The 25000-nt window shown below is 42.2% G+C and overlaps 2 protein-coding genes across 2 annotated transcripts in view; one reads left to right on the top strand and one right to left on the bottom strand.

Annotated features, from left to right (window-relative positions):
• Nucleotides 1-4395, bottom strand: part of kcnc1a (potassium voltage-gated channel, Shaw-related subfamily, member 1a) — a 56001-nt gene extending 51606 nt beyond the window's left edge. Inside the window, exon 1 of the mRNA XM_076291524.1 lies at nt 3832-4395. Within this exon, the coding sequence (XP_076147639.1) occupies nt 3832-4395 (564 nt within the window). The remainder of the gene's footprint in view (nt 1-3831) is intronic.
• Nucleotides 4396-20878: 16483 nt separating this feature from the next.
• Nucleotides 20879-25000, top strand: part of cd81a (CD81 molecule a) — a 41005-nt gene continuing 36883 nt past the window's right edge. Inside the window, exon 1 of the mRNA XM_076291523.1 lies at nt 20879-21149. Within this exon, the coding sequence (XP_076147638.1) occupies nt 21084-21149 (66 nt within the window). The 5' untranslated portion in view covers nt 20879-21083. The remainder of the gene's footprint in view (nt 21150-25000) is intronic.

Genomic DNA, 25000 nt, shown 5'->3' with positions numbered 1-25000 from the left:
GGGACCCTAATTTAAATAAATAAAGTCTAAAGTCTAACAAAAGATCATTTAATAATGAGACAGAGGCAGAATGCCTTTTGCTTATTTAATACCATGAGCAAGATCCTAAGTACGGACACTGATGGGTCAGCTCAATGCTCCCCCATGCCTCATGATAGCTTTAGTTCAGCTCAATGCTCCCCCATGCCTCTTGATAGCTTTAGTTCATCCCTAAGACACTTTGCTTGTTGTGTGACTCTGCACTTTGCCCATCACGTAAATGAGGGCCCTCAGTCCTATCAGATGTTCTCTGCTAATGTGTGTCTCCCAGCTTGCTCACTGAGATTGTGGTAAATATATGCTGTCGGGTGGCCAGGGCGCACAAATAAGATTGGCTCGCTTTCTGACAGATCCCCTTTTGGCTATAACATCGCCCTCCTCTCTCCTCCGATTCCTGCTCAATCCCATTGTAATGCCCCTGACACTAATGCATTACACTAATCCTAATTCCCCCTGCATCTTTCTAGTAGTGGCACAACCCCTGGTGTACTTCCAGGATGAGGCCTCTGTTGCCTCGTTGACTGCCTGCCTCCCCGAGACCAACCTTTAGGGTTATTTACGAGCAGGCAGAGGAGACTTGGCAGTGCCCGCGGCTGTGCCCGCCGTGCCAACGATGTCCGTGTGATCCGGAAGCCAGAGGCCAGAGGAGACCTGATCCGATCCAGCAGCCTCTCTCTCTCTCTCTCTCCCTCTCTCTCTCTCTCCCCCACCTGCTCGACACACCCCGCTCAGGGACAAGCCAAGTTCTGGACCAAACTAGAAGTTTTGGGGTATGAAGGCTATTTTTCGAGTCGCGTCCTAGTTGTGGAGTCATGTTTTATAAATATCAGGGTTTATAAATGATCAGGGTTACAGCTACAAGAATCCTTCTTGAATGTACTACAGGAACTCCATTTATTTGGATCTCAGACAACTTTGTTCATGAATATTTGATGAAGGATCATTCAATTCTATCTATTCACTTTTGGCATAGGGAGGGCCTAGAGTTTATGGCCCTGTGTGATTCTCAAAATTAAACGTAAGTATAATATAATAAATATGCTCAGGGAATTGCAGAGACATGATTCCTTTGGGCACTGTTACGGGCGCAATAACACACCATACTTAGGATTCATGATAACAATATGAAGAACCCCGTGGCTTTACAGTGCTGTCAACAGCCATGTGTCAAAGCAGCAGCTAAATAACGATCAACACGTTAACCTCGTGATAAATTCTCTTTAATCTAGTCCCTGCGAGATTAACGAGAGCAAACAGCACGCCCGTGGCTGGGAAACGACGCAAACCTGCCTCGTGCTGCACGGAGTAGCGGGAAGGCAAGCCGCCGATCAATGCAACAGGACACCCGGGCAGACGGCACATGTTCTCCTGAGGGCGCGGGCGCATGGGGCTGGGCTACGGGGTTTGATGTATCGCTAATGGATTTGTAGTTGTGCGGAGACACAGTGGGGATTTACAGGGGTCGCATTACAGCATGGATGATTACAAGGGAGGGGAACAGTCAGGACATGTGCATCGGGGACTTTGCATAGCCTACCGCATGGAACATGCGCAAAAGGGACACACGCTATCCACCTGATGGCAGCAGATATGTTGACGCAGTTAGGGCCAGACCGTTTCCTAACAGGTGCTACCTGAGCAGATAGTACTATCTTGTTTCATGTTATGTCTGTTATAAACCCCAACATAAAGACAATGTCTTTTTGGGGGAGCCGACTGGCCAGATTGAATAACAGGCCCAGACTCACACAAAAAAACAGCAAGGCCTACTTAAGATGTTCACTTAAACTCCACACAAAATGGAACACGCTTTCATATTTCAATTTCATTTGTTTTAACTTGGAGACCATTAGTTCATTGCTTCTCTACATAGGCAAAGTTACACCGGAGAGAAATGTAAGATTGGTTACCCCATCACACACACACACTATGCTGATCGTTGAGGTTAAAAGGTAAATTTCCCAACATACAGTATATGCTACAGAGGTAGTATGTCAAGTGGTTGACTCAGGGTCGGACTGGGAACAAAATTAGGCCCTGGCAATTTTCTCATGGACCGGCCCACCACTGGACCGACCCCCCCCCCAAAACAAATAAATAAATAAATAAATAAATAAAAATCTGATTCCCCCCACAAATAACAAACACACAGTATTATTCTGTAGCAACACTTCATAAACTGAACCCAAACATTTAGATTTGGACCTATAGCCTAATCACAATAACACGGGGGTCAGGTGGGGTCTCTCCGGGAGTTTTTTTAAATTCTGGTTGCCAATCACACCATTTTAAAGTGATTTGAGAGGGACAGGATTCAGGGATAGGCTACTAAAGACAGGCTCATCTTCTGTCTGTCTCACGTCATGTTAGCGCATGCATTAAACCACATGACTTGACTAAATGAAAAATATAGGCTACTGCAGTGTTTTTCAACCTTTTTTGTGCCACGGCACACTTTTGACACTTAAAATGTCCCACGGCACACACCTTATCCTGTGTGAAGAAAAAATAAACATACCATAGCCTAAAATTTCAAATAATACACAGATATGGCCTTATTATGGCTTCTATACAAGACCTGCTCAATAAAACAAGCGCCCTCTGTTTCATTTGTAGGTGACTATATCTAATTTAATTGTTGTTATGAACTGGATATGTGATGATTCTGTGAATACTGGATATGGGGTCCCCGTTGTACAATGCCTGCTTACCACAAATAGTGCAATCATACAATCAATGAGAGCATGTGTTTATAAATTCTTTGATTCAACAGTTGCTTTTCTGGACCAGTGAGTGACATTTGGGTCATTTTCTGCGGCACACCTGATGATCTCTCATGGCACACTAGTGTGCCCCGGCACAGTGGTTGAAAAACACTGGGCTACTGATCATGGACATCGTCTGAGTTGACAGAAATTACGTTTTGTGCCAACATGTTGTAGAAACATAACCACCGCCTTTATTTGGGGCTCCTTTACTTTGGTTATAGACTCGCGATTGATTGTGCATCTAATGTAACACTCGGTGGAGAGACTTCCACTTTCCAAGTTTCACTTTCACTGTCGTTGTGAGCTAAAAGTTAGGCTATGCCTACTATATGGGAAATACTTTGAAATTAATTTTGAGTAGGATCATCTCCAAAAATGAATGGGTTTTCTTTAACCTGTGGTACACTTTTCCACCAAGTTGTGCGAAAATTGTAGGCTACCCAACCCGTAGTTTCTTTATGTTGACAGAACCGCACTACAGTAGCCTCCATGGTGCAGTAAATGGAAGCTCTTGGTAGCGCGTGCAACTAACGTCTATAAAAATAATATATTTATGGAATAAAACTACACCTCTGATTGCTGTTTACGGTTAAACTGCGATGATGTGAAGACCAGCCAGCGGAGGGCACTTATACAGCCAAGGCCACCTACCATGCACTCATATATGCTATATTTCCCCACTAACCGAGCGGCTGCTTGGACAAACCTACTTGAGGGGTGGGGCAGAGGGGCGCGATCGTAACACATACTGAACCTGTCATGAAGAAGGCAAAATGATTGACCTGTCACCCCCCAAGCCAAATGGATGCTACTGCATTTATAGGCTAGGCCTAGGCCTACATGATGGGCCACAAATAGGCTAAATAAAAATAAAAATTCCCGGAGGTCACCGGCCCACATGTGGACCGGCCCACCGGGCATTTGCCCGGTTGTACAGATTACCAGTCCGAGCCTGGGTTGACTGCAAACACGCCACTGCGCACATGATGAAACACCAGCACCATACAACTTTACGTCAACTCACCCTTGCATATTTGGAAGAGTAAGGGTCTTCAAAGAGCGCCCACATTCTCCGCTGCCACCGCTGGCAAAGTCCGGACTTGGCATCGAGGGACTCACCAAGGGCTAGCCTTTTAGTCATCTCCAATTCATCCTCCCCTTCCATCGTATCGGCCATGTCCCCATCCCCGTCCTCGTTGCCCATATCGGCGGGCACTCCACCGAAGCTGTCTAGTGCTTCCTCGGCCTCCCGGTGCTGGCGGTAAGTCATCCAGCAGCACGGCTCAACGTCCGTTTCGTCAATCCCCCAGAAAGCCAGCTCCTCCTCGTAGAGAGGACCGCAGACATCCGCCGGACAGTGCAGTTTGCCAGTCCTGTAGTAGTTAAGGATGTGGGCAAAGACGCCCGGGTGGCGGTCGAAGAAGAACTCGTCGATTTGGGCGTCATAGTCAAAGTGGCTGTGCGCGTCTGGTTCGGCGAGCCAGGCTAAACGCGTGCCCGGGAGAGTGCGCAGAGTGCTGCGGTAGGTCTGGTGTCGGATCCCTCCCACGTTAATCACAACACGGTCTTTCTCGTCGCCCTGGCCCATCGCAGCGCTTAGGCATGTCTCGAGCAGGTTCCAGGCATTACAACGCGAACCTTGCGTGAGGCTGCGCGGTGAGACCCGGAGCAGACATAGGCGCGCTTAACAAATGATGTGAAAACAAGTGGGCTACGTAGTTAACTGCGCTATGCACTTTATAAGTTAGCCTGCTCGTTTAAACTGTGGATAGCTGAACAACTCAGAATTCCACCTAAAAATTAAGCAATGGAAATACCTTTTCAATAAGGACCAACAAGAGTTGGTTATCAAAAAACAGTCTGTACCTGCCCTACAAAATATAAGGCAATAAAAATACTATCCAAAATGTGCTCATCCCGACCACTCTAGTCGCTCCGCAGCAGATGAAAACTAAAATCCTTATCGCCTGCTTTCCTGGTACGTGAGTCCGGTGGCCAGATCCGTGTCGAATCTAATAAGAGGAGGAACGGAGGGTGCGGGTGACATTCAGCGGAGGGTGAGACCTGCTGTGGTGCTGAAGCGACAGCACCAATCCCTCAGCGCGCTCTCCCGCTACCAGCTCCCTGGAAACGCTCTCTCTCTCTCTCTCTCTCTCTCTCTCTCTCTCTCTCCACCCTCCTTCTGGCTTTCAGTCTCCTCTTTTCTCTCCTCTCTCTGGTTTGAGAGACATCCACTCCCCCGTTTGTCTTCAGTCCTTTTTGTTCTACGGAGGCGGCAGCAGCGGCAAGTATAGAGGGATTCTCACCGATCAATGCGGATCACATTTTAGGCGTTTGTTTTGTCTTAGGCTGATGAATCGCTCACACCACTCCTCCCGCAGCTGAAATGCCGACTAGAATCGATTTTGGGGAAGGAGGCAATACGTTTCTAATTTGCGTGTACTTTAGTCAGATGACGTTCTGTGAAGAGCCAACGGTTTCAGTCTATACAGAGAATAAAGAAACAGGGAGAGAGAGAGAGAGAGAGAGCAGTAGGAGAAGGTGATTTTATGTTCATCTGTTTGTCTTAACCCAAGCAAGGCGCAAAAACCCAGAATTCCTTCAGTGGTATGCAGTGATATGCAGGCGTGCAATCTCAAACACTGTAGACACGGTAGACATCACTTTGTTGTTCGGATGTCAGCACGTGGCTTTCCCGCCTCCCCCCCACTTCACCTCAGCTCTCCGGTGGCTCTCAGCGTGTCTCCGCAAGTGAGAGCGTCCAGAGGCTAGTTAGTCCCGCAGAAGTGGCAAAGCCAGGTCCAGATGGAGACCGATGATGCGCAAGCGCCGTAGCTCAGTTTAAAGGGGTGTGTCGTCTGGGGGGTGGGGGTGGGGTGGGGTGTGCGAGCTTGCTGGTGTTTGGGCACGAGAGCTTCAGTACTATGGAGAGCTCCCGGTGGTGTGCTATGCCCGCAGGCGCCATGCGCACATGAATAATTACGGCGCAGAACGAGAGGGGCGTCCACCTCAACAGCTGTAGCACATCACAGCGATTCCGCTGTGTCATGCCACGCGCCGTCTTTAGGGCGACAACGGCAGGTTCATGGACGAGAACCGATACAGAGAGAAGAGGATTACAGTCATAACTTGAATTGAAAATGGCTGCATCTGCTCTAAGCTATATGTGCCCTCTCTTCCTCTCTGTACCCTTTCCAGAGGTGTGTACACTTGTGGGATTACATCATCAGAGTTGAAACTCAATTATAGCAGGTTTACCACCTCAGCATGTATAGGCCTAAGCAGCACCTTCAGGTGGACTGACTGGTTCTAAATGGTATGCAACAGAAAAGAAAAAAAAAGAATGTGGAAAGAAGAAAAAAAAGACCATCTGTAATAGTTTTCTGTAACACGCACGCACACACACACACACACACACACACACACACACACACACACACACACACTGTAAAGCAGATTGTGTAAATCTATATCAGGTGTCCACTTGTGGGCATGTCTTCTGTGAGTCCCCCTGGTGTAGTTTTTACAGCCAGGAACTCATTATCACAGCACACCAGTAGTGGGAGATCTCTTTCCACTTCAAACCACAGGCCCAGCAACAGACTACCTCCTCCTAACTCTTCCTCATGCACATGTGGAATCACTAACTACCATCACTGAAGATGTCACATTCTGCAATCGTAATCAAGACTTTTTTTGGAGATTCAAGTGTATAACTGGTCGTTTTACAAAGGAGAGAAACAAGGTTTATGAAATTGCACCTGTATCACTTTTCACCTATATCACCAATGATGGTGTGTGGCTTAAGGAGTGATCAGCTGATGTGGCAGTACACTGGAGCCGCAAGGGGCAATAGATTCCACATTCTAGAGGGGTATCAGGTTTGGTACTCCATTGATCTGATTATTTATATCCATCATGGAATCGGCTTTCCTCCTAACAGAGCATACAAAGATTCATCATAAACATATGCACGCGCGCAAACGCGCACACACACACGCACACACTCACACATGCTAGACTCAGTAGACTGTCATATTTACTGTTACATGATGCTGATTTGAATGAGATTGTTAATGTATCAGTGATCCTACACATTCTTAAACATTGTTCCATTTACATTGAGTTCTTCTGCATAATGATGAAGGATAACTTTGAACATCTATGTAGTTACTGACATCTTGTGGACTGCATTGGGACTACAGGCTTGTATGCACTTTTTAATAGTATGAATGTAACATATTTTTTCCAGATAACATATACTGTATGAAATCTTTATTGAAGCCCTTTCAATGTCTTCAGAGTGAGATTTCCCGAAGGTATCAAGGCATGTCAAAGGATTAGAGACAGGCAGGCAGGGGAAACAGGAAGCTGAACAAGACTGTTATTTTGCTTCATCAAAATTAATGTTATTATCCTCAATTAATTAGTGCAACTTGTTAGAATATTTGTCGGCAATGTTGACATGTGTTATTTTCCTTCTCTTAGCAGTTTTCCCCATTACTGACAAAAATATGCTGACTTACGTTGACCTAATCGTAGATATGCAACCTGTACTGAGTAAAAAAAACTTTAATGACACAAGAAAGTCACTGCTAGAAATTTGATCAAGTCAAGTCAAGTCAGTTATATAGCGCATTTCATACACAGAGGTCATTCAATGTGCTTTACATAAACATTAAACAAAAGCAAACAGTAATAGCCAATGCAAGCATAGAAGGGCAATAGTCAAAGAATAGTTTAAAAGGTAAAGATCATCATAAAAAAAGAAATCTGAAGTGTAAGATCAGTATGACACCCTCTGAATGCATTCCAAGTTTCATGAAATTTTGTTCATCCAGGGGTCATATCAGCTACACTCATGCAGACATATACACAAGTCTCGTAAACCCATATTTAGCAGCAAAAAGAACAAATGTTGATAATGAAAATTTGGACTATTTCATGGAAAATATATGTTAATTTTGAATTTGATGCCAGCCACATGTTTCAAAAAAAAAGTTGGGACGGGAGCATGTCCCCTCTCCCCTACATACACAGCACATTATTTCATCAGGAAGCTTCTCCAACACACATCCCCAACATACTTACAGCACACTGCCCCCGCCCCCCAATACACAGCACATTGTCTCATGAGGAAGCTTCTCCAACACACATATTGCACACTGCCCTCTCCCCACATACACAGCACACTATCCCATCTCCCTTGTCATCCCCCCAACACACACACCAAGACCCTTGGCAGTTGGGTTAGCCCCTTGAGCCGTGGATATGCCCAAGGTTTCTTCCTTGGTAAGGGAGTTTTTCCTTGCCCCTGTTGCTCTTGGGTGCTCCTTGTTGGTGCCCCCCCCCCCCCCCCCAATCGCAATCCTCCCCCACCTTTCTTATGCAGCCCTTGCCACTTAATCTACTAAACCCCTCTACTACTGCACTTTTTACCCCCCCATAAATGCACAAATAGGTTGACACCATACTTAATTTCACTGCATTTCTTACTTCCAGTAACTATATGCATGTGACAATAAACTTCCTTGTATCCTTGTATGTTTACCACTGTGCTGCTTCACCTCTTCATTTAATAAACTTATGTAAATGTTTAGGAACTGATGAGACCAGTTGCTAGAGTTTTGAGAATGAAATGTCCCATTACTCCCTGATACAGGACTTCAGTTCAGCTGAACTGTATGGGGTATTCTTAGTCACGTTTTTCATCCCATTATGCACCTACTTAAACAAATCTGGACTGTAGACAGGCCATTTTAGCATCTGGACTCTTCATATTTGGAGAAACACTATTTCAATATGTGCAGATTTAATTTTGCCATTGTTTTCCTCAAATAGTCAAGGTCTTTCCTGGAAAAAATATAGCCTGGATGGCAGTATATGTTGCTCAAAACCTGTATACATCATTCAGAATTAATTGTGGTTTGCCAAATGTGCAAGATGCCCAGTGGCGTAACAAGCCAATGGTGGGCCCAGGTGCGAGAGCGCTATATGGGCCCCATATCAACGAATTTTGGCCCAAGATCTGATACATGCAATACACATTAAGGGTGACTTCAATTGTTTATGCAAAGGGCCTGAGGCACCGAAGTAGTTTAGTAGTTACAGATTACAATTTCAAATAAAAAACACACGACTACATATCCATTACATGTCAAAACATTTAAAAAAATATTTTATTAACAGCCTGCAGGCCAGTAATCTAATATTACTGCATTAACATCAACTCGCATGGAATTATGGGAACACTCAATGCGCCTCTTCAACCCTCTGCTGAAACTGCAAGCGTAGATTGCTTGCTTATAAACTCGCACTGCGCAGAAACAAAACTTAATGTAGCCTAACTTATTTAACCGTCCAGAAACCAAATAAAATTATTCATATGCATACAATCCCCAATATGCGTGAATTAGGCCATTAGAAGAAGGCCATCTTACGAGCCTTTCGTTGTGCAAAATCGTCAACGATGTTCCCAATATTTAATGCTCTGGCTCTCGTATTTTCAATGGACAGGATAGCTAACCCACGGAGCCTCTCCTGCCCCATGCTGCTCCTTAGGTATAGGTCTTAATAAATTTGAGTTTGGAAAAAGATCGCTTAGCTGTTGCCACAGTCACAGGCAATGTCAGAAACAACATGAGTAGGCTACACACTTCCCCGAATGTGGATGTTACACTGTCATAATCTACCACCAGCATTTTGGCAAGTTGAAAAATAGATGACATCTGTGAAATCTCTGCTTTAAAGCAAGACCTGAATGAGAGGAGTTGTGTTGGGAATGTCGGTGCAATGCCCCTGCTATAATGGTCTGACAAACGTCTTGCCTTTTCAAGCAGTTCATCATCACCTGCCAGTTGAAGGGTCATACGTAAAGACTCAAACACATGACAAGTTTCCCGCATACTTGCAAATCTTTGGGAGAGCTGACTGATTATGATGTCCAGAGTTGCATAAAATACCTGCACTTTGACTCTCTGCATCGGTTAAGCGCTCATCTTCCGATAGATCGTCAAAGTGACGCTTCACTCTCCGTGCTCTAAAGTTCTAAAAAAAAAAAAAAAAGGAGGCAGGGCGGGGGTAGCGACGGGCCCCGGGAGGTCACGGGCCCTGGTGCGACTGCACTTGCTGCACCTACTATAGTTACGCCACTGAAGATGCCCATGCTGTAGGCACTAATGCTCCTCCACACCGTCATAGATGTTGAGTTGAACTGAGCACTAAAACAAGTTGGATAGGTTGGATACTTGGATAGGCCCTCTCCTCTTTAGCCCAGATAAGTCTATGAGTTCCAAAAAGAATGGCACATTTTGATTGGTCTAACCACAGGACCTTTTTCCATGTTACCTCTGTCAATTTTAAACAAGCTCAGGCCCAGATAAAACGGTGGTATTTTCTGCATCATGTCTCAATACAAATTTGGCTGTGACAATTTCCTGAAGACCCAAAAGATCCAAAAGACCACGGCTATCCAATTTGATTTTCAGCTCTTTCCCTTGTTTGCAAAGATTTCTCTGGATTCTCTGAATGTTTTAATAATATTATGTCCTGTACATGATGAACTCCCTAAATACTTCACAATTTGATCTTAAGTTACAAATTCTGAATCTCCCTTGGAATATATTTTACCTTGTCTTTTATTACTTTTATTACTTTTTTTTACTACTTTTGCCTTGTTTTTTTGCCTATTAATTATTCTTTATTTTTTTAGTGATTTTACATTGTGTGTTTTATGTTTTCTTTTTATTATGATCTTTATCCTTTATCCCATTATGATCTTTTACCTATTCTTTGACTATATTGCCCTTCTATGCTTTTATTTTTTATTACTGTTTTGTTTATGTAAAGCACGTTGATTGTAGCCTGGCAGGCCATTCTATATCATTGAAATGTATAGTCTGGAATCGAGCCATTCACCTCCTTAATCCAAGGGGCGGGCAGAGAATTGTCTTTTAAACTGCCTAGGCATGCAATAGGCCAGCGCTATGACCATATCCGTATCCGGTCGGCAAAACGGCAAATGCATCCTTCTTTGAAAGGAATGACTTAAAGGAGAATTCCGGTGTGATATTGACCTAAAGTGTGTTGAAACATGATACCGAGTGAGAACGTATGTCTCATAGCCCATCTCGGCTTGTCCCCTGCACTCCAAAATCTGGCGCTAGTTAGCCGATGCTACCAACAGCTTTTTCAATGGTGGTGCTTCGGCATCGGGCTAGCCATGCAAATAAATCACTGTTTTACACCATTTACGAGGCTCAATGTATCTCCACACTTCATTGGTAGACTTCCGAGGGCCCTGACATTTAAAACGAGACATTGAGAACTTTGAAAAAGCACTGGTAGTTTACTTACAAGACGATTTATACAGACAGTATCTTCACGAAGTTTAGCGTTTGCAGCCATCTTGAATTTAGTCACGATAAGTCGAGCGACGAGTAAGAATGAACAGGTATGATAAGGGATCAGATTCCAAAAATAATTCAGTGGAAATGCATGGATTCCAGTTGCTGCTACTGGAAGAAACTGGAATCCATGCATTTCCACGGAATTATTTTTGGAATCTGATCCCTTATCATTTAAGGGATCATTTATCGTTTAATGCAGCTTCAACCGTTTTAACGTAGAAACTTCATTCCAACTATGTTACGTAGGTCTTACTTAGGACGTGAGTGCTATGTCTGTTTCATCTTTGTAACTTTTATACTTTTTAAACTATTAATTAAAAACTACTCAACATTTCCCCATAGACTTAACATTGGGCTGATGACATCAGCCATTGTAACTGTTACTTGTCATCAACTATGACTCCTACCCACTGTAGCTAGTTAGCATGGTTAGCATAGTTAGCATGTTAGCATTGCTAACATTGTTAGCATTTTTAGCAAAACTGTTAAAAATGATTAGCTAAGTTAGCTAAGTAACATGGTTAACATAGTTAGCATGTTAACATAGTTAGCATAACTACTAAAAACTATTAGCTAAGTTAGCTAAGTCACATGTTAGCATAGTTACTGTAACATTGTTAGCATAGCTAGCATAGTTAACATTTTTGACAAAACTACTAGAAAACATTAGCTAAGTTAGCTAAGTAACATGGTTAGCATAGTTAGCATAGTTAACATTATTAGCATAACTATTAAAAATGATTAGCTAAATTAGCTAAGTCACATGGTTAGCATAGTTAACCTGGTTATCATTGTTAGCATTATTTAGCAAAACTGCTAGAAAACATTAGCTAAGTTAGCTAAGTAGCATGTTTAGCATAGTTAACATTGTTAGCATAGTTAAAATTGTTAGCATAACTACTAGCAAACATTAGAGCCATTCCAACTTTCAGTTATCGTCAAATATCTACCTATACACAGCCATTAATGTATTTGAATAGCAACATTCATTAAACTTTTAGTCTGTCAACAACTTTTAAACTATTTACGTTCAACTTTTAAACGGTCTACTTTTCAACTATCATTAAACTATCTATCTATTAAACTAGCCGTCTATCAACAACTTTTAAACTATCTACATTCAACTTTTAAACAGTCTACTTGTAAACTATCTATTAAACTAGCTGTCTATCAACAACTTTTAAACTATACTTTTAACTTTTAAACGGTCTACTTTTAAACTATCAACTTTTATTAAGCTATGCAACCACCACATCTATCCCAACATCACCGTAGTAACCATCTCTGTATTATCCATTTTAACTATACATGATATTTTACATCACAACTTTTGCATTTTCATGCACTGGTCATTCCTTGGAATTGCATTTCTAGTTATTATTATAACCTTTTCTTTTTACCTTTTCAAGAATGAATGCGACTCTAACCGCTTAACGTACAGACATGTTGAAATAACCGTTGTGTAGGTCTGGAGTTGGACAAGAGAGGTATTTATTCAGATTTTCTTAAAAGTTTATACTTTTTGAGAAATAGGGAATTAAAAATGTCAAAAAGCTCATTTTCCCCCCATAGACTTGTATGGCTGTGATGTCATAATGGCCTAAAGCCAGCTGTGCTCGTTAAGCTCCCAGAGAAGTTCCCGGGCTAATCAGAACACTGGCACAGGTGTCACCTGTGAATCCAACTGTCTCAGCTTCTAATGCATACAATCTGGCGCTCCCTAAAACTACACATCCTGTTTAAGTGTTTTCCGTCTGTCAAAATAAAAGTCACAGCCATATCTCATTCTTTGCGCATTATATCTCCAGAACGGCTTGACGCATATGCTTCAAATTTGGTACAAGTGTTTGTATGGACTCAAAGATGAAGTGAGTTGATATTGGAGGTTAAAGGTCAAAGGTCAAGTCCATGAATACTCTGAGCGCGATATCTCAAAAATGCCTTGGCATACATGCCTGAAATTTGGTATGAGTGTTTGTATGGACTCAAAGATGAAGTGAATTGATGTTGATTTATGTTGAAAAACACCTTGAGTGTTATATCTCAAGAACTATCACAAGGTTTTTTGGTACGAGGGTTTGTATGAACTCGAAGATTAAGTGATTCAGTTATTTATTTATTTTTTAGGAATCTCCATACCAACATTAAGCCAGCAGTTTTCCATCAACTATTGTAATTCCTCTGGCATTACATTTCTAATTACATTCTGTTTTTATTCACATTTTACACAAAGTCCCAACTTTTTCTGTTGTGGGGTTGTACACAATAACACACACTATGCACACACTCATTTACATACACAATCGTAGGGGATGGAGTAGGAGATGGAGACACATTGACAAGCGTGATTAATTTACATACACAATCGTAGGGGATGGAGTAGGAGATGGAGACACATTGACAAGCGTGATTAATTTACATACACAATCGTAGGGGATCGTATAGTAGGGGACCTACTATAGTTACGCCACTGGTGGCGACGCCACCCAATTTGGGAATAAAACGTTTACAATACACAGGCGCTAATAGCCAACAGTTAACGTGAATCGCGGACAATAACCAAAGAGAGGAATTCGCACCTTCATTCTCCAAATAAAGGCTGTAGTAGTATTTCTACATGTTGGCACAAAACGTAATTTCTGTCAGAAACCAGGCTATAATGCATGGGTAACGTGAGGTGAGTCAGACAGAAAAGGGGCCTGTCTTAGTAACCTACCGGTATTCCTGAATCATGTGCCTTTGAAACTGTTAAAATTGTGTGATTAGTCGCCAGCATAATACAAGCAAATACAAAATATTATTAGGCTATAGGTCCAAACCTATGAGTCTGATATGTCTTAGTTAAAAACAAAATCCTCAGGTGTAAGTAATTAGTCAGAGCCATTGCATTCTGTGTAATATAGAGGTTAACAAAGATAATCTTTGTAATTTGTAACTCTTTTTAAAATATACATTTTGGAGACAAATGGAGTCATACCACAGGTGTATATCAAGAGCTCAGAGGGCTGAAGCCCAAGCCTCTGCGTGAAGTTGCTTCTTCTCCACCCTTCTCTTCTCTTTCCACAAAACTCACCAGAAGTCATAATTTAATGGGTCATTTGTTTAAAAAAAAATCTTCCGAGGGAGCATGCCCCCGGACCACCCTATCTTCACTGGGGGGCCATTGGCATCTGTGCCCAGGGGTTCATAATCCGTCCATGCCTATGTCTGTCAAAAGTTTGGAATTCTCTTCCCTAATTGACTGACTTAACTAACGACTTGTTTGTGATTTTTAATAATATTTTTTGCATGGCAGGAAATGTATTGAAATTCTGTTTGGGGGTCCCTCAGACCCCACCACAGATTTGGTCCCCCCCAATGTTGACATCATGACTACGGCCTTGGTATACAGGTCTCATCTCATACGCTGTGTAGGCCTATGATGCCACCTTAAGGGCAGACCTCATCTCATACGCTGTATAGGCCTATGATGCCACCTAAAGGGCAGACCTCATCTCATACGCTGTATAGGCCTATGATGCTACCTAAAAGGCAGGTCTCATCTCATACGCTGTATAGGCCTATGATGCCACCTAAAGGGCAGACCTTTGATCAATTGTTCACACTCAAAAGGGTGACTATGCATGTGACTCTTGACAGTCGAAAGTTTTCACTTTTTTAATGAGTAGTATGAGTCTGCCAAGCTATGTGGCATCACGGAATGTCTTGCGAGACAAACTGTTTTTTTAAGTGTCCAATGAAGAGTGGCCACCCAGAGGCCGCCAGTGAGACCTCACAGCCTCTGACCTCACTATTGTTTTGGAGAGCAAGTGAGGCTTCAGAACAAACCCCAGGTGAATATGATAAGAACAAACCCCAGGTGGATATGATAAGCTCTAATAAAGGACATAGATTGAGACAATAGGTAGGTCTACTGACACAACCAATTTTATTGATTTGTTGTACTTTATTTATTTATTACAGTAATTGCACTTGCAGGATGCATAGAGGTTTCAGTGTCTTCTGACCACTAGGTGGCACTGTATTCCTTGAAGGTAGACCAATATGACTTCTAACTTTGGACTGGAACTATTTGAGTGTTTTCTCGTTAGCGGCAGAGGTGCCCAGTTTGCTCTGCTGGGCTGGTTGCCTTGCTATTCATAGAGTATGCATAGTTGAGAATAATGTAAAACAGTATCCATAATCTTATTAATATGTTTCTATGTTTAATTATTGCTACAAGACATGGGAATATAGTTGCTACTTCTTGCCATGTAAATCAAAATATGATTAATCCACAAGAACAATTACTGATATTTATATTATGTTTATATTATTATGTTTATATTATGTATATTATATTTTTATGTTATTTGGCAGAGCGGTACAAAATATGAGCGCTGCACATTCTCTAATCACGCTTGTCAATGTGTCTCCATCTCCTACTCCATCCCCTACGATTGTGTATGTAAATTAATCACGCTTGTCAATGTGTCTCCATCTCCTACTCCATCCCCTACGATTGTGTATGTAAATTAATCACGCTTGTCAATGTGTCTCCATCTCCTACTCCATCCCCTACGATTGTGTATGTAAATGAGTGTGTGCATAGTGTGTGTTATTGTGTACAACCCCACAACAGAAAAAGTTGGGACTTTGTGTAAAATGTGAATAAAAACAGAATGTAATTAGAAATGTAATGCCAGAGGAATTACAATAGTTGATGGAAAACTGCTGGCTTAATGTTGGTATGGAGATTCCTAAAAAAAAAAATTATAACTGAATCACTTAATCTTCAAGTTCATACAAACCCTCGTACCAAAAAACCTTGTGATAGTTCTTGAGATATAACACTCAAGGTGTTTTTCAACATAAATCAACATCAATTCACTTCATCTTTGAGTCCATACAAACACTCATACCAAATTTCAGGCATGTATGCCAAGGCATTTTTGAGATATCGCGCTCAGAGTATTCATGGACTTGACCTTTGACCTTTAACCTCCAATATCAACTCACTTCATCTTTGAGTCCATACAAACACTTGTACCAAATTTGAAGCATATGCGTCAAGCCGTTCTGGAGATATAATGCGCAAAGAATGAGATATGGCTGTGACTTTTATTTTGACAGACGGAAAACACTTAAACAGGATGTGTAGTTTTAGGGAGCGCCAGATTGTATGCATTAGAAGCTGAGACAGTTGGATTCACAGGTGACACCTGTGCCAGTGTTCTGATTAGCCCGGGAACTTCTCTGGGAGCTTAACGAGCACAGCTGGCTTTAGGCCATTATGACATCACAGCCATACAAGTCTATGGGGGGAAAATGGATAATACAGAGATGGTTACTACGGTGATGTTGGGATAGATGTGGTGGTTGCATAGCTTAATAAAAGTTGATAGTTTAAAAGTAGACCGTTTAAAAGTTAAAAGTATAGTTTAAAAGTTGTTGATAGACAGCTAGTTTAATAGATAGTTTACAAGTAGACTGTTTAAAAGTTAAATGTAGATAGTTTAAAAGTTGTTGATAGACGGCTAGTTTAATAGATAGATAGTTTAATGATAGTTGAAAAGTAGACCGTTTAAAAGTTGAACGTAAATAGTTTAAAAGTTGTTGACAGACTGAAAGTTTAATGAATGTTGCTATTCAAATACGTTAATGGCTGTGTATAGGTAGATATTTGACGATAACTGAAAGTTGGAATGGCTCTAATGTTTGCTAGTAGTTATGCTAACAATTTTAACTATGCTAACAATGTTAACTATGCTAAACATGCTACTTAGCTAACTTAGCTAATGTTTTCTAGCAGTTTTGCTAAATAATGCTAACAATGATAACCAGGTTAACTATGCTAACCATGTGACTTAGCTAATTTAGCTAATCGTTTTTAATAGTTATGCTAATAATGTTAACTATGCTAACTATGCTAACCATGTTACTTAGCTAACTTAGCTAATGTTTTCTAGTAGTTTTGTCAAAAATGTTAACTATGCTAGCTATGCTAACAATGTTACAGTAACTATGCTAACATGTGACTTAGCTAACTTAGCTAATAGTTTTTAGTAGTTATGCTAACTATGCTAACATGCTAACTATGTTAACCATGTTACTTAGCTAACTTAGCTAATCATTTTTAACAGTTTTGCTAAAAATGCTAACAATGTTAGCAATGCTAACATGCTAACTATGCTAACCATGCTAACTAGCTACAGTGGGTAGGAGTCATAGTTGATGACAAGTAACAGTTACAATGGCTGATGTCATCAGCCCAATGTTAAGTCTATGGGGAAATGTTGAGTAGTTTTTAATTAATAGTTTAAAAAGTATAAAAGTTACAAAGATGAAACAGACATAGCACTCACATCCTAAGTAAGACCTACGTAACATAGTTGGAATGAAGTTTCTACGTTAAAACGGTTGAAGCTGCATTAAACGATAAAGGATCCCTTAAATGATAAGGGATCAGATTCCAAAAATAATTCCGTGGAAATGCATGGATTCCAGTTTCTTCCAGTAGCAGCAACTGGAATCCATGCATTTCCACTGAATTATTTTTGGAATCTGATCCCTTATCATACCTGTTCATTCTTACTCGTCGCTCGACTTATCGTGACTAAATTCAAGATGGCTGCAAACGCTAAACTTCGTGAAGATACTGTCTGTATAAATCGTCTTGTAAGTAAACTACCAGTGCTTTTTCAAAGTTCTCAATGTCTCGTTTTAAATGTCAGGGCCCTCGGAAGTCTACCAATGAAGTGTGGAGATACATTGAGCCTCGTAAATGGTGTAAAACAGTGATTTATTTGCATGGCTAGCCCGATGCCGAAGCACCACCATTGAAAAAGCTGTTGGTAGCATCGGCTAACTAGCGCCAGATTTTGGAGTGCAGGGGACAAGCCGAGATGGGCTATGAGACATACGTTCTCACTCGGTATCATGTTTCAACACACTTTAGGTCAATATCACACCGGAATTCTCCTTTAAGTCATTCCTTTCAAAGAAGGATGCATTTGCCGTTTTGCCGACCGGATACGGATATGGTCATAGCGCTGGCCTATTGCATGCCTAGGCAGTTTAAAAGACAATTCTCTGCCCGCCCCTTGGATTAAGGAGGTGAATGGCTCGATTCCAGACTATACATTTCAATGATATAGAATGGCCTGCCAGGCTACAATCAACGTGCTTTACATAAACAAAACAGTAATAAAAAATAAAAGCATAGAAGGGCAATATAGTCAAAGAATAGGTAAAAGATCATAATGGGATAAAGGATAAAGATCATAATAAAAAGAAAACATAAAACACACAATGTAAAATCACTAAATAATTAATAGGCAAAAAAACAAGGCAAAAGTAGTAAAACAAAGTAATAAAAGTAATAAAAGACAAGGTAAAATATATTCCAAGGGAGATTCAGAATTTGTAACTTAAGATCAAATTGTGAAGTATTTAGGGAGTTCATCATGTACAGGACATAATATTATTAAAACATTCAGAGAATCCAGAGAAATCTTTGCAAACAAGGGAAAGAGCTGAAAATCAAATTGGATAGCTGTGGTCTTTTGGATCTCAGATAGCACTGCATCAACACCAGCCCTGTTTCCAGACCTGTCATTGTATGGGCTCAGGAAATTGTCACAGCCAAATTTGTATTGAGACATGATGCAGAAAATACCACCGTTTTATCTGGGCCTGAGCTTGTTTAAAATTGACAGAGGTAACATGGAAAAAGGTCCTGTGGTTAGACCAATCAAAATGTGCCATTCTTTTTGGAACTCATAGACTTATCTGGGCTAAAGAGGAGAGGGCCTATCCAAGTATCCAACCTATCCAACTTGTTTTAGTGCTCAGTTCAACTCAACATCTATGACGGTGTGGAGGAGCATTAGTGCCTACAGCATGGGCATCTTCAGTGGCGTAACTATAGTAGGTGCAGCAAGTGCAGTCGCACCAGGGCCCGTGACCTCCCGGGGCCCGTCGCTACCCCCGCCCTGCCTCCTTTTTTTTTTTTTTTTTAGAACTTTAGAGCACGGAGAGTGAAGCGTCACTTTGACGATCTATCGGAAGATGAGCGCTTAACCGATGCAGAGAGTCAAAGTGCAGGTATTTTATGCAACTCTGGACATCATAATCAGTCAGCTCTCCCAAAGATTTGCAAGTATGCGGGAAACTTGTCATGTGTTTGAGTCTTTACGTATGACCCTTCAACTGGCAGGTGATGATGAACTGCTTGAAAAGGCAAGACGTTTGTCAGACCATTATAGCAGGGGCATTGCACCGACATTCCCAACACAACTCCTCTCATTCAGGTCTTGCTTTAAAGCAGAGATTTCACAGATGTCATCTATTTTTCAACTTGCCAAAATGCTGGTGGTAGATTATGACAGTGTAACATCCACATTCGGGGAAGTGTGTAGCCTACTCATGTTGTTTCTGACATTGCCTGTGACTGTGGCAACAGCTAAGCGATCTTTTTCCAAACTCAAATTTATTAAGACCTATACCTAAGGAGCAGCATGGGGCGGGAGAGGCTCCGTGGGTTAGCTATCCTGTCCATTGAAAATACGAGAGCCAGAGCATTAAATATTGGGAACATCGTTGACGATTTTGCACAACGAAAGGCTCGTAAGATGGCCTTCTTCTAATGGCCTAATTCACGCATATTGGGGATTGTATGCATATGAATAATTTTATTTGGTTTCTGGACGGTTAAATAAGTTAGGCTACATTAAGTTTTGTTTCTGCGCAGTGCGAGTTTATAAGCAAGCAATCTACGCTTGCAGTTTCAGCAGAGGGTTGAAGAGGCGCATTGAGTGTTCCCATAATTCCATGCGAGTTGATGTTAATGCAGTAATATTAGATTACCCTGGCCTGCAGGCTGTTAATAAAATATTTTTTTAAATGTTTTGACATGTAATGGATATGTAGTCGTGTGTTTTTTATTTGAAATTGTAATCTGTAACTACTAAACTACTTCGGTGCCTCAGGCCCTTTGCATAAACAATTGAAGTCACCCTTAATGTGTATTGCATGTATCAGAGCTAATTCATCTTGGGCCAAAATTCGTTGATATGGGGCCCATATAGCGCTCTCGCACCTGGGCCCACCATTGGCTTGTTACGCCACTGGTCGCCACATTTGAGTCCTACGTTTTGCCTGATTCTAAGAGGCCTATAAACATGTTAATTCATTTATGGCATTACTAGCATGAATGCATTATTTATGTTCTAGAGACACGTGAAAGAAATGAATGACACAGGAGGCACGCACAAATTCATAATTTAAACTGGACACTAAGTGTCACTTACGCTATCATTGCGAGAAAATAAACTACAATACCGGCTCCAAAGATTAACGAGGTTTCCTTAGCTTGTGCTACACCTTTCCAACAAGTTTTGTGACAAATGTTGCGATTTAGACTACGTGTAGCAACTACAATGTAGCCAAACCAAGTATTGAGGTGGCTGAGACGTCTGTGGTCATTTGTCAGAGTAGGCCTAGGCGCTTTACCGATTCTCACATGAACTGAACAAAAACGTCGCTGCTGTAGTACCAGTAGGCGGCGTCATTTACCACAGTAGTCTGGAAGACTGGGAAAGGGGGAGGAGGGGACGTCGAGGATGCGAAATATCCAATACAGACTCTTTGGGGTGGGTCGTGCTGGTGGGCAGTCTTTCAGGCCTTTGGTCTGAGTTGGGGGGCGGTAGAGAAGTTGGGTGTTGCCTCGTGTAGCTACGTCGTCGGCTGGCATTGCAGACCTCCTCATCCACAAAGAGCTCCGCGTCTCGGAAATCCGTGTCTGTCTGTCTCGCGCGCTCAACTTTGCCTCCACGCCGTCCTCGCCACTCTACGTTCACTTTAAAAAAGGAACCCAACAACAGCAAACATGGGAGTTGATGGCTGCTCCAAATGCATCAAATATATTCTGTTCTTCTTCAATTTCATCTTCTGGGTGAGTTCGTCATTCATGCATCAGTGGTGTAGTCTACTTAGCTGTAGTGGGTATACTGTGATCGACTCCAAATGTTAATACATATCCTTGTCTATTTTAAGTGGGTATACTGAGAGCTGGGTGATGCTTTTTAAGAGGGTAGCCTACTGTGTAGTCCTGCGTATATCACGTAGGCTAGCCTAGACTACACCACTTACAGATGCTAGATCGGCCATTACGCGGCGCCCCTTTGGATTTGTTTATGATAAGAGAGCAGCCCAGACCACTAACATCTGTGAATATTGTATATGTACGTGATGTTTCCCAGTGATTGAACGCACATTTATCGTCGGTGTCTGATACTTAACGGTTATGGGAGCACGTTTGAAAGCTTGTCCAATGTATCGCATTGTTCGCAGCAAGAAATAGAACGGAGTCACTCGCATTGTGTGCGAGGCACAGAAAAGGGTAGCAGATGGTGGATTCAGATTTGCTAGAGAAGTGGGTTAAATAGTTGAGTTGTTTTTGTTTGGTCCATTGATTAATACGTGTTGAAACCAGTAGACTATAGCCCTACACTTACAGGAAGGCGCATGTTGCTTGCCACATGTTTTTAGAAGCAGGGCTTTGCAATGGGTTGTTAATAATCAACCACAAACATTCTGTTGGCTGTCATAAATAACTAACGATTTATTACACGCTGACCTGGAATCTCTCTCTATCTCTACCCTGAATTCCCCCCGCCGTTTGATGTAAGTGTATGTTAGATTAAAATACATTGATTTGCATAGTAGAGAACAGGCTACTTTGCGTGTAACGGAAAACTAAGGAATCATTCTTCAACCCCCCCTCTCCCCCTTCGGAGTCACTGGAAACGGGGGAATTGCTTAAGAAAGCCAGTAAACTCACGGAATGAACAGACAACATCAGTGTACAATTACCGTATATTATGGAAGTATTCTTGTCATCCATGATGTGAATGAAAATGAATGAAACAACAAAATCTGAGTCTTTCGCCGTTATTATTCGTCTAAATATTGTGTAATTAATGACATACAAAAGTGTTACACAACTGTATTAACGGAGCCAATCTGACATGCTGTGCTGCGTTGTTGTGTTAGTTACTCCCAAAGGGAGTGGTACAACATTTATTCACGAACTTTGAGAAGTGGCTGAAATTTGGATAGGCGTACCCTATTAATGAGCGGAAAATATGAGGCACCACCCATCTTCCTCAGCATACAAACACTTACCATGCAGTTTGCTGGTTGATGTGATGTGAGTTTGTCGCCTGATGCTAATCGGTGGTCAGACCAAACACTATTTTTATTCACGAGGTGTTAGATTGTGTACCTTAAGACGAATATGCATAAGTGTGCGCCATACTAGGTAGCCTGGTATAAATGACGCCGAGCAAGCGCAGGACATGTCTGTCCCAGAGTCTACACTGCCGTTCTACAGCGCGTGGACGTCAAGTAAAAGGACGTAGAACTGGCCGAGCCACTTTTATAGGTAATCTGGCCAACATTGGTCAGTGTAGTATTAGTCATGCCTGGGCTGGTCAGTTGGTTGTGTAGGTGCAGCTGTTATAGCTGGTTCTGTGTAGGATTGACGGGAAATCAAACCCAGACCGCTAGTTTGGTTTGTGGCGGAATGAGAGGTGGGGGATGGGAATAGGGGGTTACGGGGTTCTCAGCAGGAGGTCGGTAATGGTAGAAACAGTACACATGTTCAACAGGTGGACAGGAACTGAAAAACAGCAGAAAGAGAGAAAGAGAAGGAGAGAGAGGAAACTCATTGTGGGTTGTCAGGAGACAGGGAGATCACACTAATTGTTGAGTGACTGTAGGTCGACTGTATTAAAAAACACACTCTGAAATGTGTGTGTGTGGGTGTGTGTGTGTGTGTGAAATATGTATTCAAAGAGCCCCTCACCCTGAACCTGCGTGTGAGGACAGAGGCTGCTAATGGGGTGTTGGCCTGACCCACATTCTGGCCCATGAATCAGAGATGACCCCAAAGGGTGTGTGTGTGTGTGTGTGTGTGTGTGTGTGTGTGTAGGTTGAGATGGGTGCTACCGGGAACCAATGCACTTCAGTTGAGGGTGAAGGGTGAAGTTGAGGGGTCCCAGTTGAGATATGCCAGGCATGTTACAACCCCCTGCCAAGGGGGCCTGGGACCGATATAGCTCTCTTTACATACCACTGCCCTAGACAAGATGTGTGTGCGGGAAGGGGCCATCACACACACACACACACCAAAAGTTGTCTCCATATATTCATTTTTTGGTAGGATTTAATATAGAGATGAAAAGCAAAAAAGGAATTATCATTCGAGTGCTGCTGGATTTCTGATGAACAGCGAGCGACAGAAAACAGCAAGCCTTCGGCTGGAAGGTTGGAAGCTAATCAAATTCAGTGAAGCGAGTTGCCATGGTAACACTTTAAAGAAAACCCTCAGCACTAACGGGTCCTGTGCTGGCCACGGTGCTCATGGAAACGCCAAACAAACATACCAACACACTCAACAGTGTGTGTGTTTCAGTGATTTTGCTCCTGTTGCAGAGATGGTGGTTTGGTAGCAAGATGGAAAGAGAGAGAGAGAGAGAGAGAATGAGAGAAAGAGAGAGAGAGGGACGGAAAGAGAGATTAAGATAAATAGATGCATAATGACATACTATATACACCTACTGTATGCCTTTATGTGTCTAGATATGTCTAATGTAGACACAGAAGGAGAGAGAGGGAGAGAGATTGCCCTTGTGATGGCAGTTTCTGGTTGCTATGACGATGTTTCAGGGCACCTAAAGGAACGTTGAGGTGGCACAGGTGGTGGGGTGGGGTGGGGTGGAGTGGGGAGTCAGCCAGAGCTGAGCCACATCAGAGCCAGAAGTGTAGCCCAGTCACTGTACATTAGCGCGCGCGCGTGTGTGTGTGTGTGTGTGTGTGTGTGTGTTTGAGAGAGAGAGAGTAAGTGAGGGAGTGTGTGTGTTCGGAGTGGCTTACCTACACTAGAAGTTCTGAACCTACTAAAGCACTAGGAAGTAGACATGAGACAGCAATGCTGTCAGCTACAGTACTCTAAGGAAGCAAATTCTATGTGTCTAAAGCTACGTTTATACGGTGACGATGAAGAGAGAAGACGCAGAAGTGGCGTCTCGTCTTCATTGTTTTATTCGCGTTTAGACGAGCATTCTCAGGGGGAAATCTTTGTTTATATGAAGACGCAAGAGTATGTGATATTCGATTGGATATGCATTCCAGACCGCTGGGTGGTGGTGTGATAGAACCCCGGTACGTCACGCGCAGACATTCTAATTTGACAGTTTAGCCAGAGACGTAATCAAGGATCTTTGGTTTAGCCGTTTAGACGGAGACGCAACCCGGGTCGTCTTCAAAACTCTACACTCTGGAAGGAGTCTTCAGATTTTTGCGTCTTCAAGCCCCGATGGCGGGGTCGCCGTGTAAACGAAAGGCACTTATGATAAAATATTTTGTCGTCTTCCTTCGCAATTGTTCTCGTATAAACGGCCCCTCTGTGTAGGTATCGACCATGTATGCATATTCACATTTTGAAATAATTAACATTTTAATTGTGAGCAACATAAATCAACATATTGCCTTTGAACATTGGGAGGAATTAACAATAGTATTTTGTTTACCAAATAATTTATTAGTTCACAAAATAGCTAACTTAAATAGGAACTTCCTGTTTCAGACTATTTGTCAGACTTATAGTCCAGTAGGAATCGATTGAAGCCTGATTAGACCAGTACGATAAAGTACATGCAGCATTCTTAAGTAGGCAATTAAGAACACCCCCCCCCCCACACACACACACACACACACACACACACACACGCAGGTTTTATT

Source organism: Alosa pseudoharengus, unplaced genomic scaffold (genome assembly GCF_046254945.1).
Source record: "Alosa pseudoharengus isolate Yale_2024_CS ecotype anadromous, Long Island Sound unplaced genomic scaffold, YU_APseudo_1.1 YU_APseudo_1.1_scf_19, whole genome shotgun sequence".
In the NCBI taxonomy this organism is placed as follows: Eukaryota; Metazoa; Chordata; class Actinopteri; order Clupeiformes; family Clupeidae; genus Alosa; species Alosa pseudoharengus.
The sequence above is the reverse complement of the archived record's forward strand: the minus strand, read 5'-3'. Positions and strand labels throughout refer to the sequence as shown.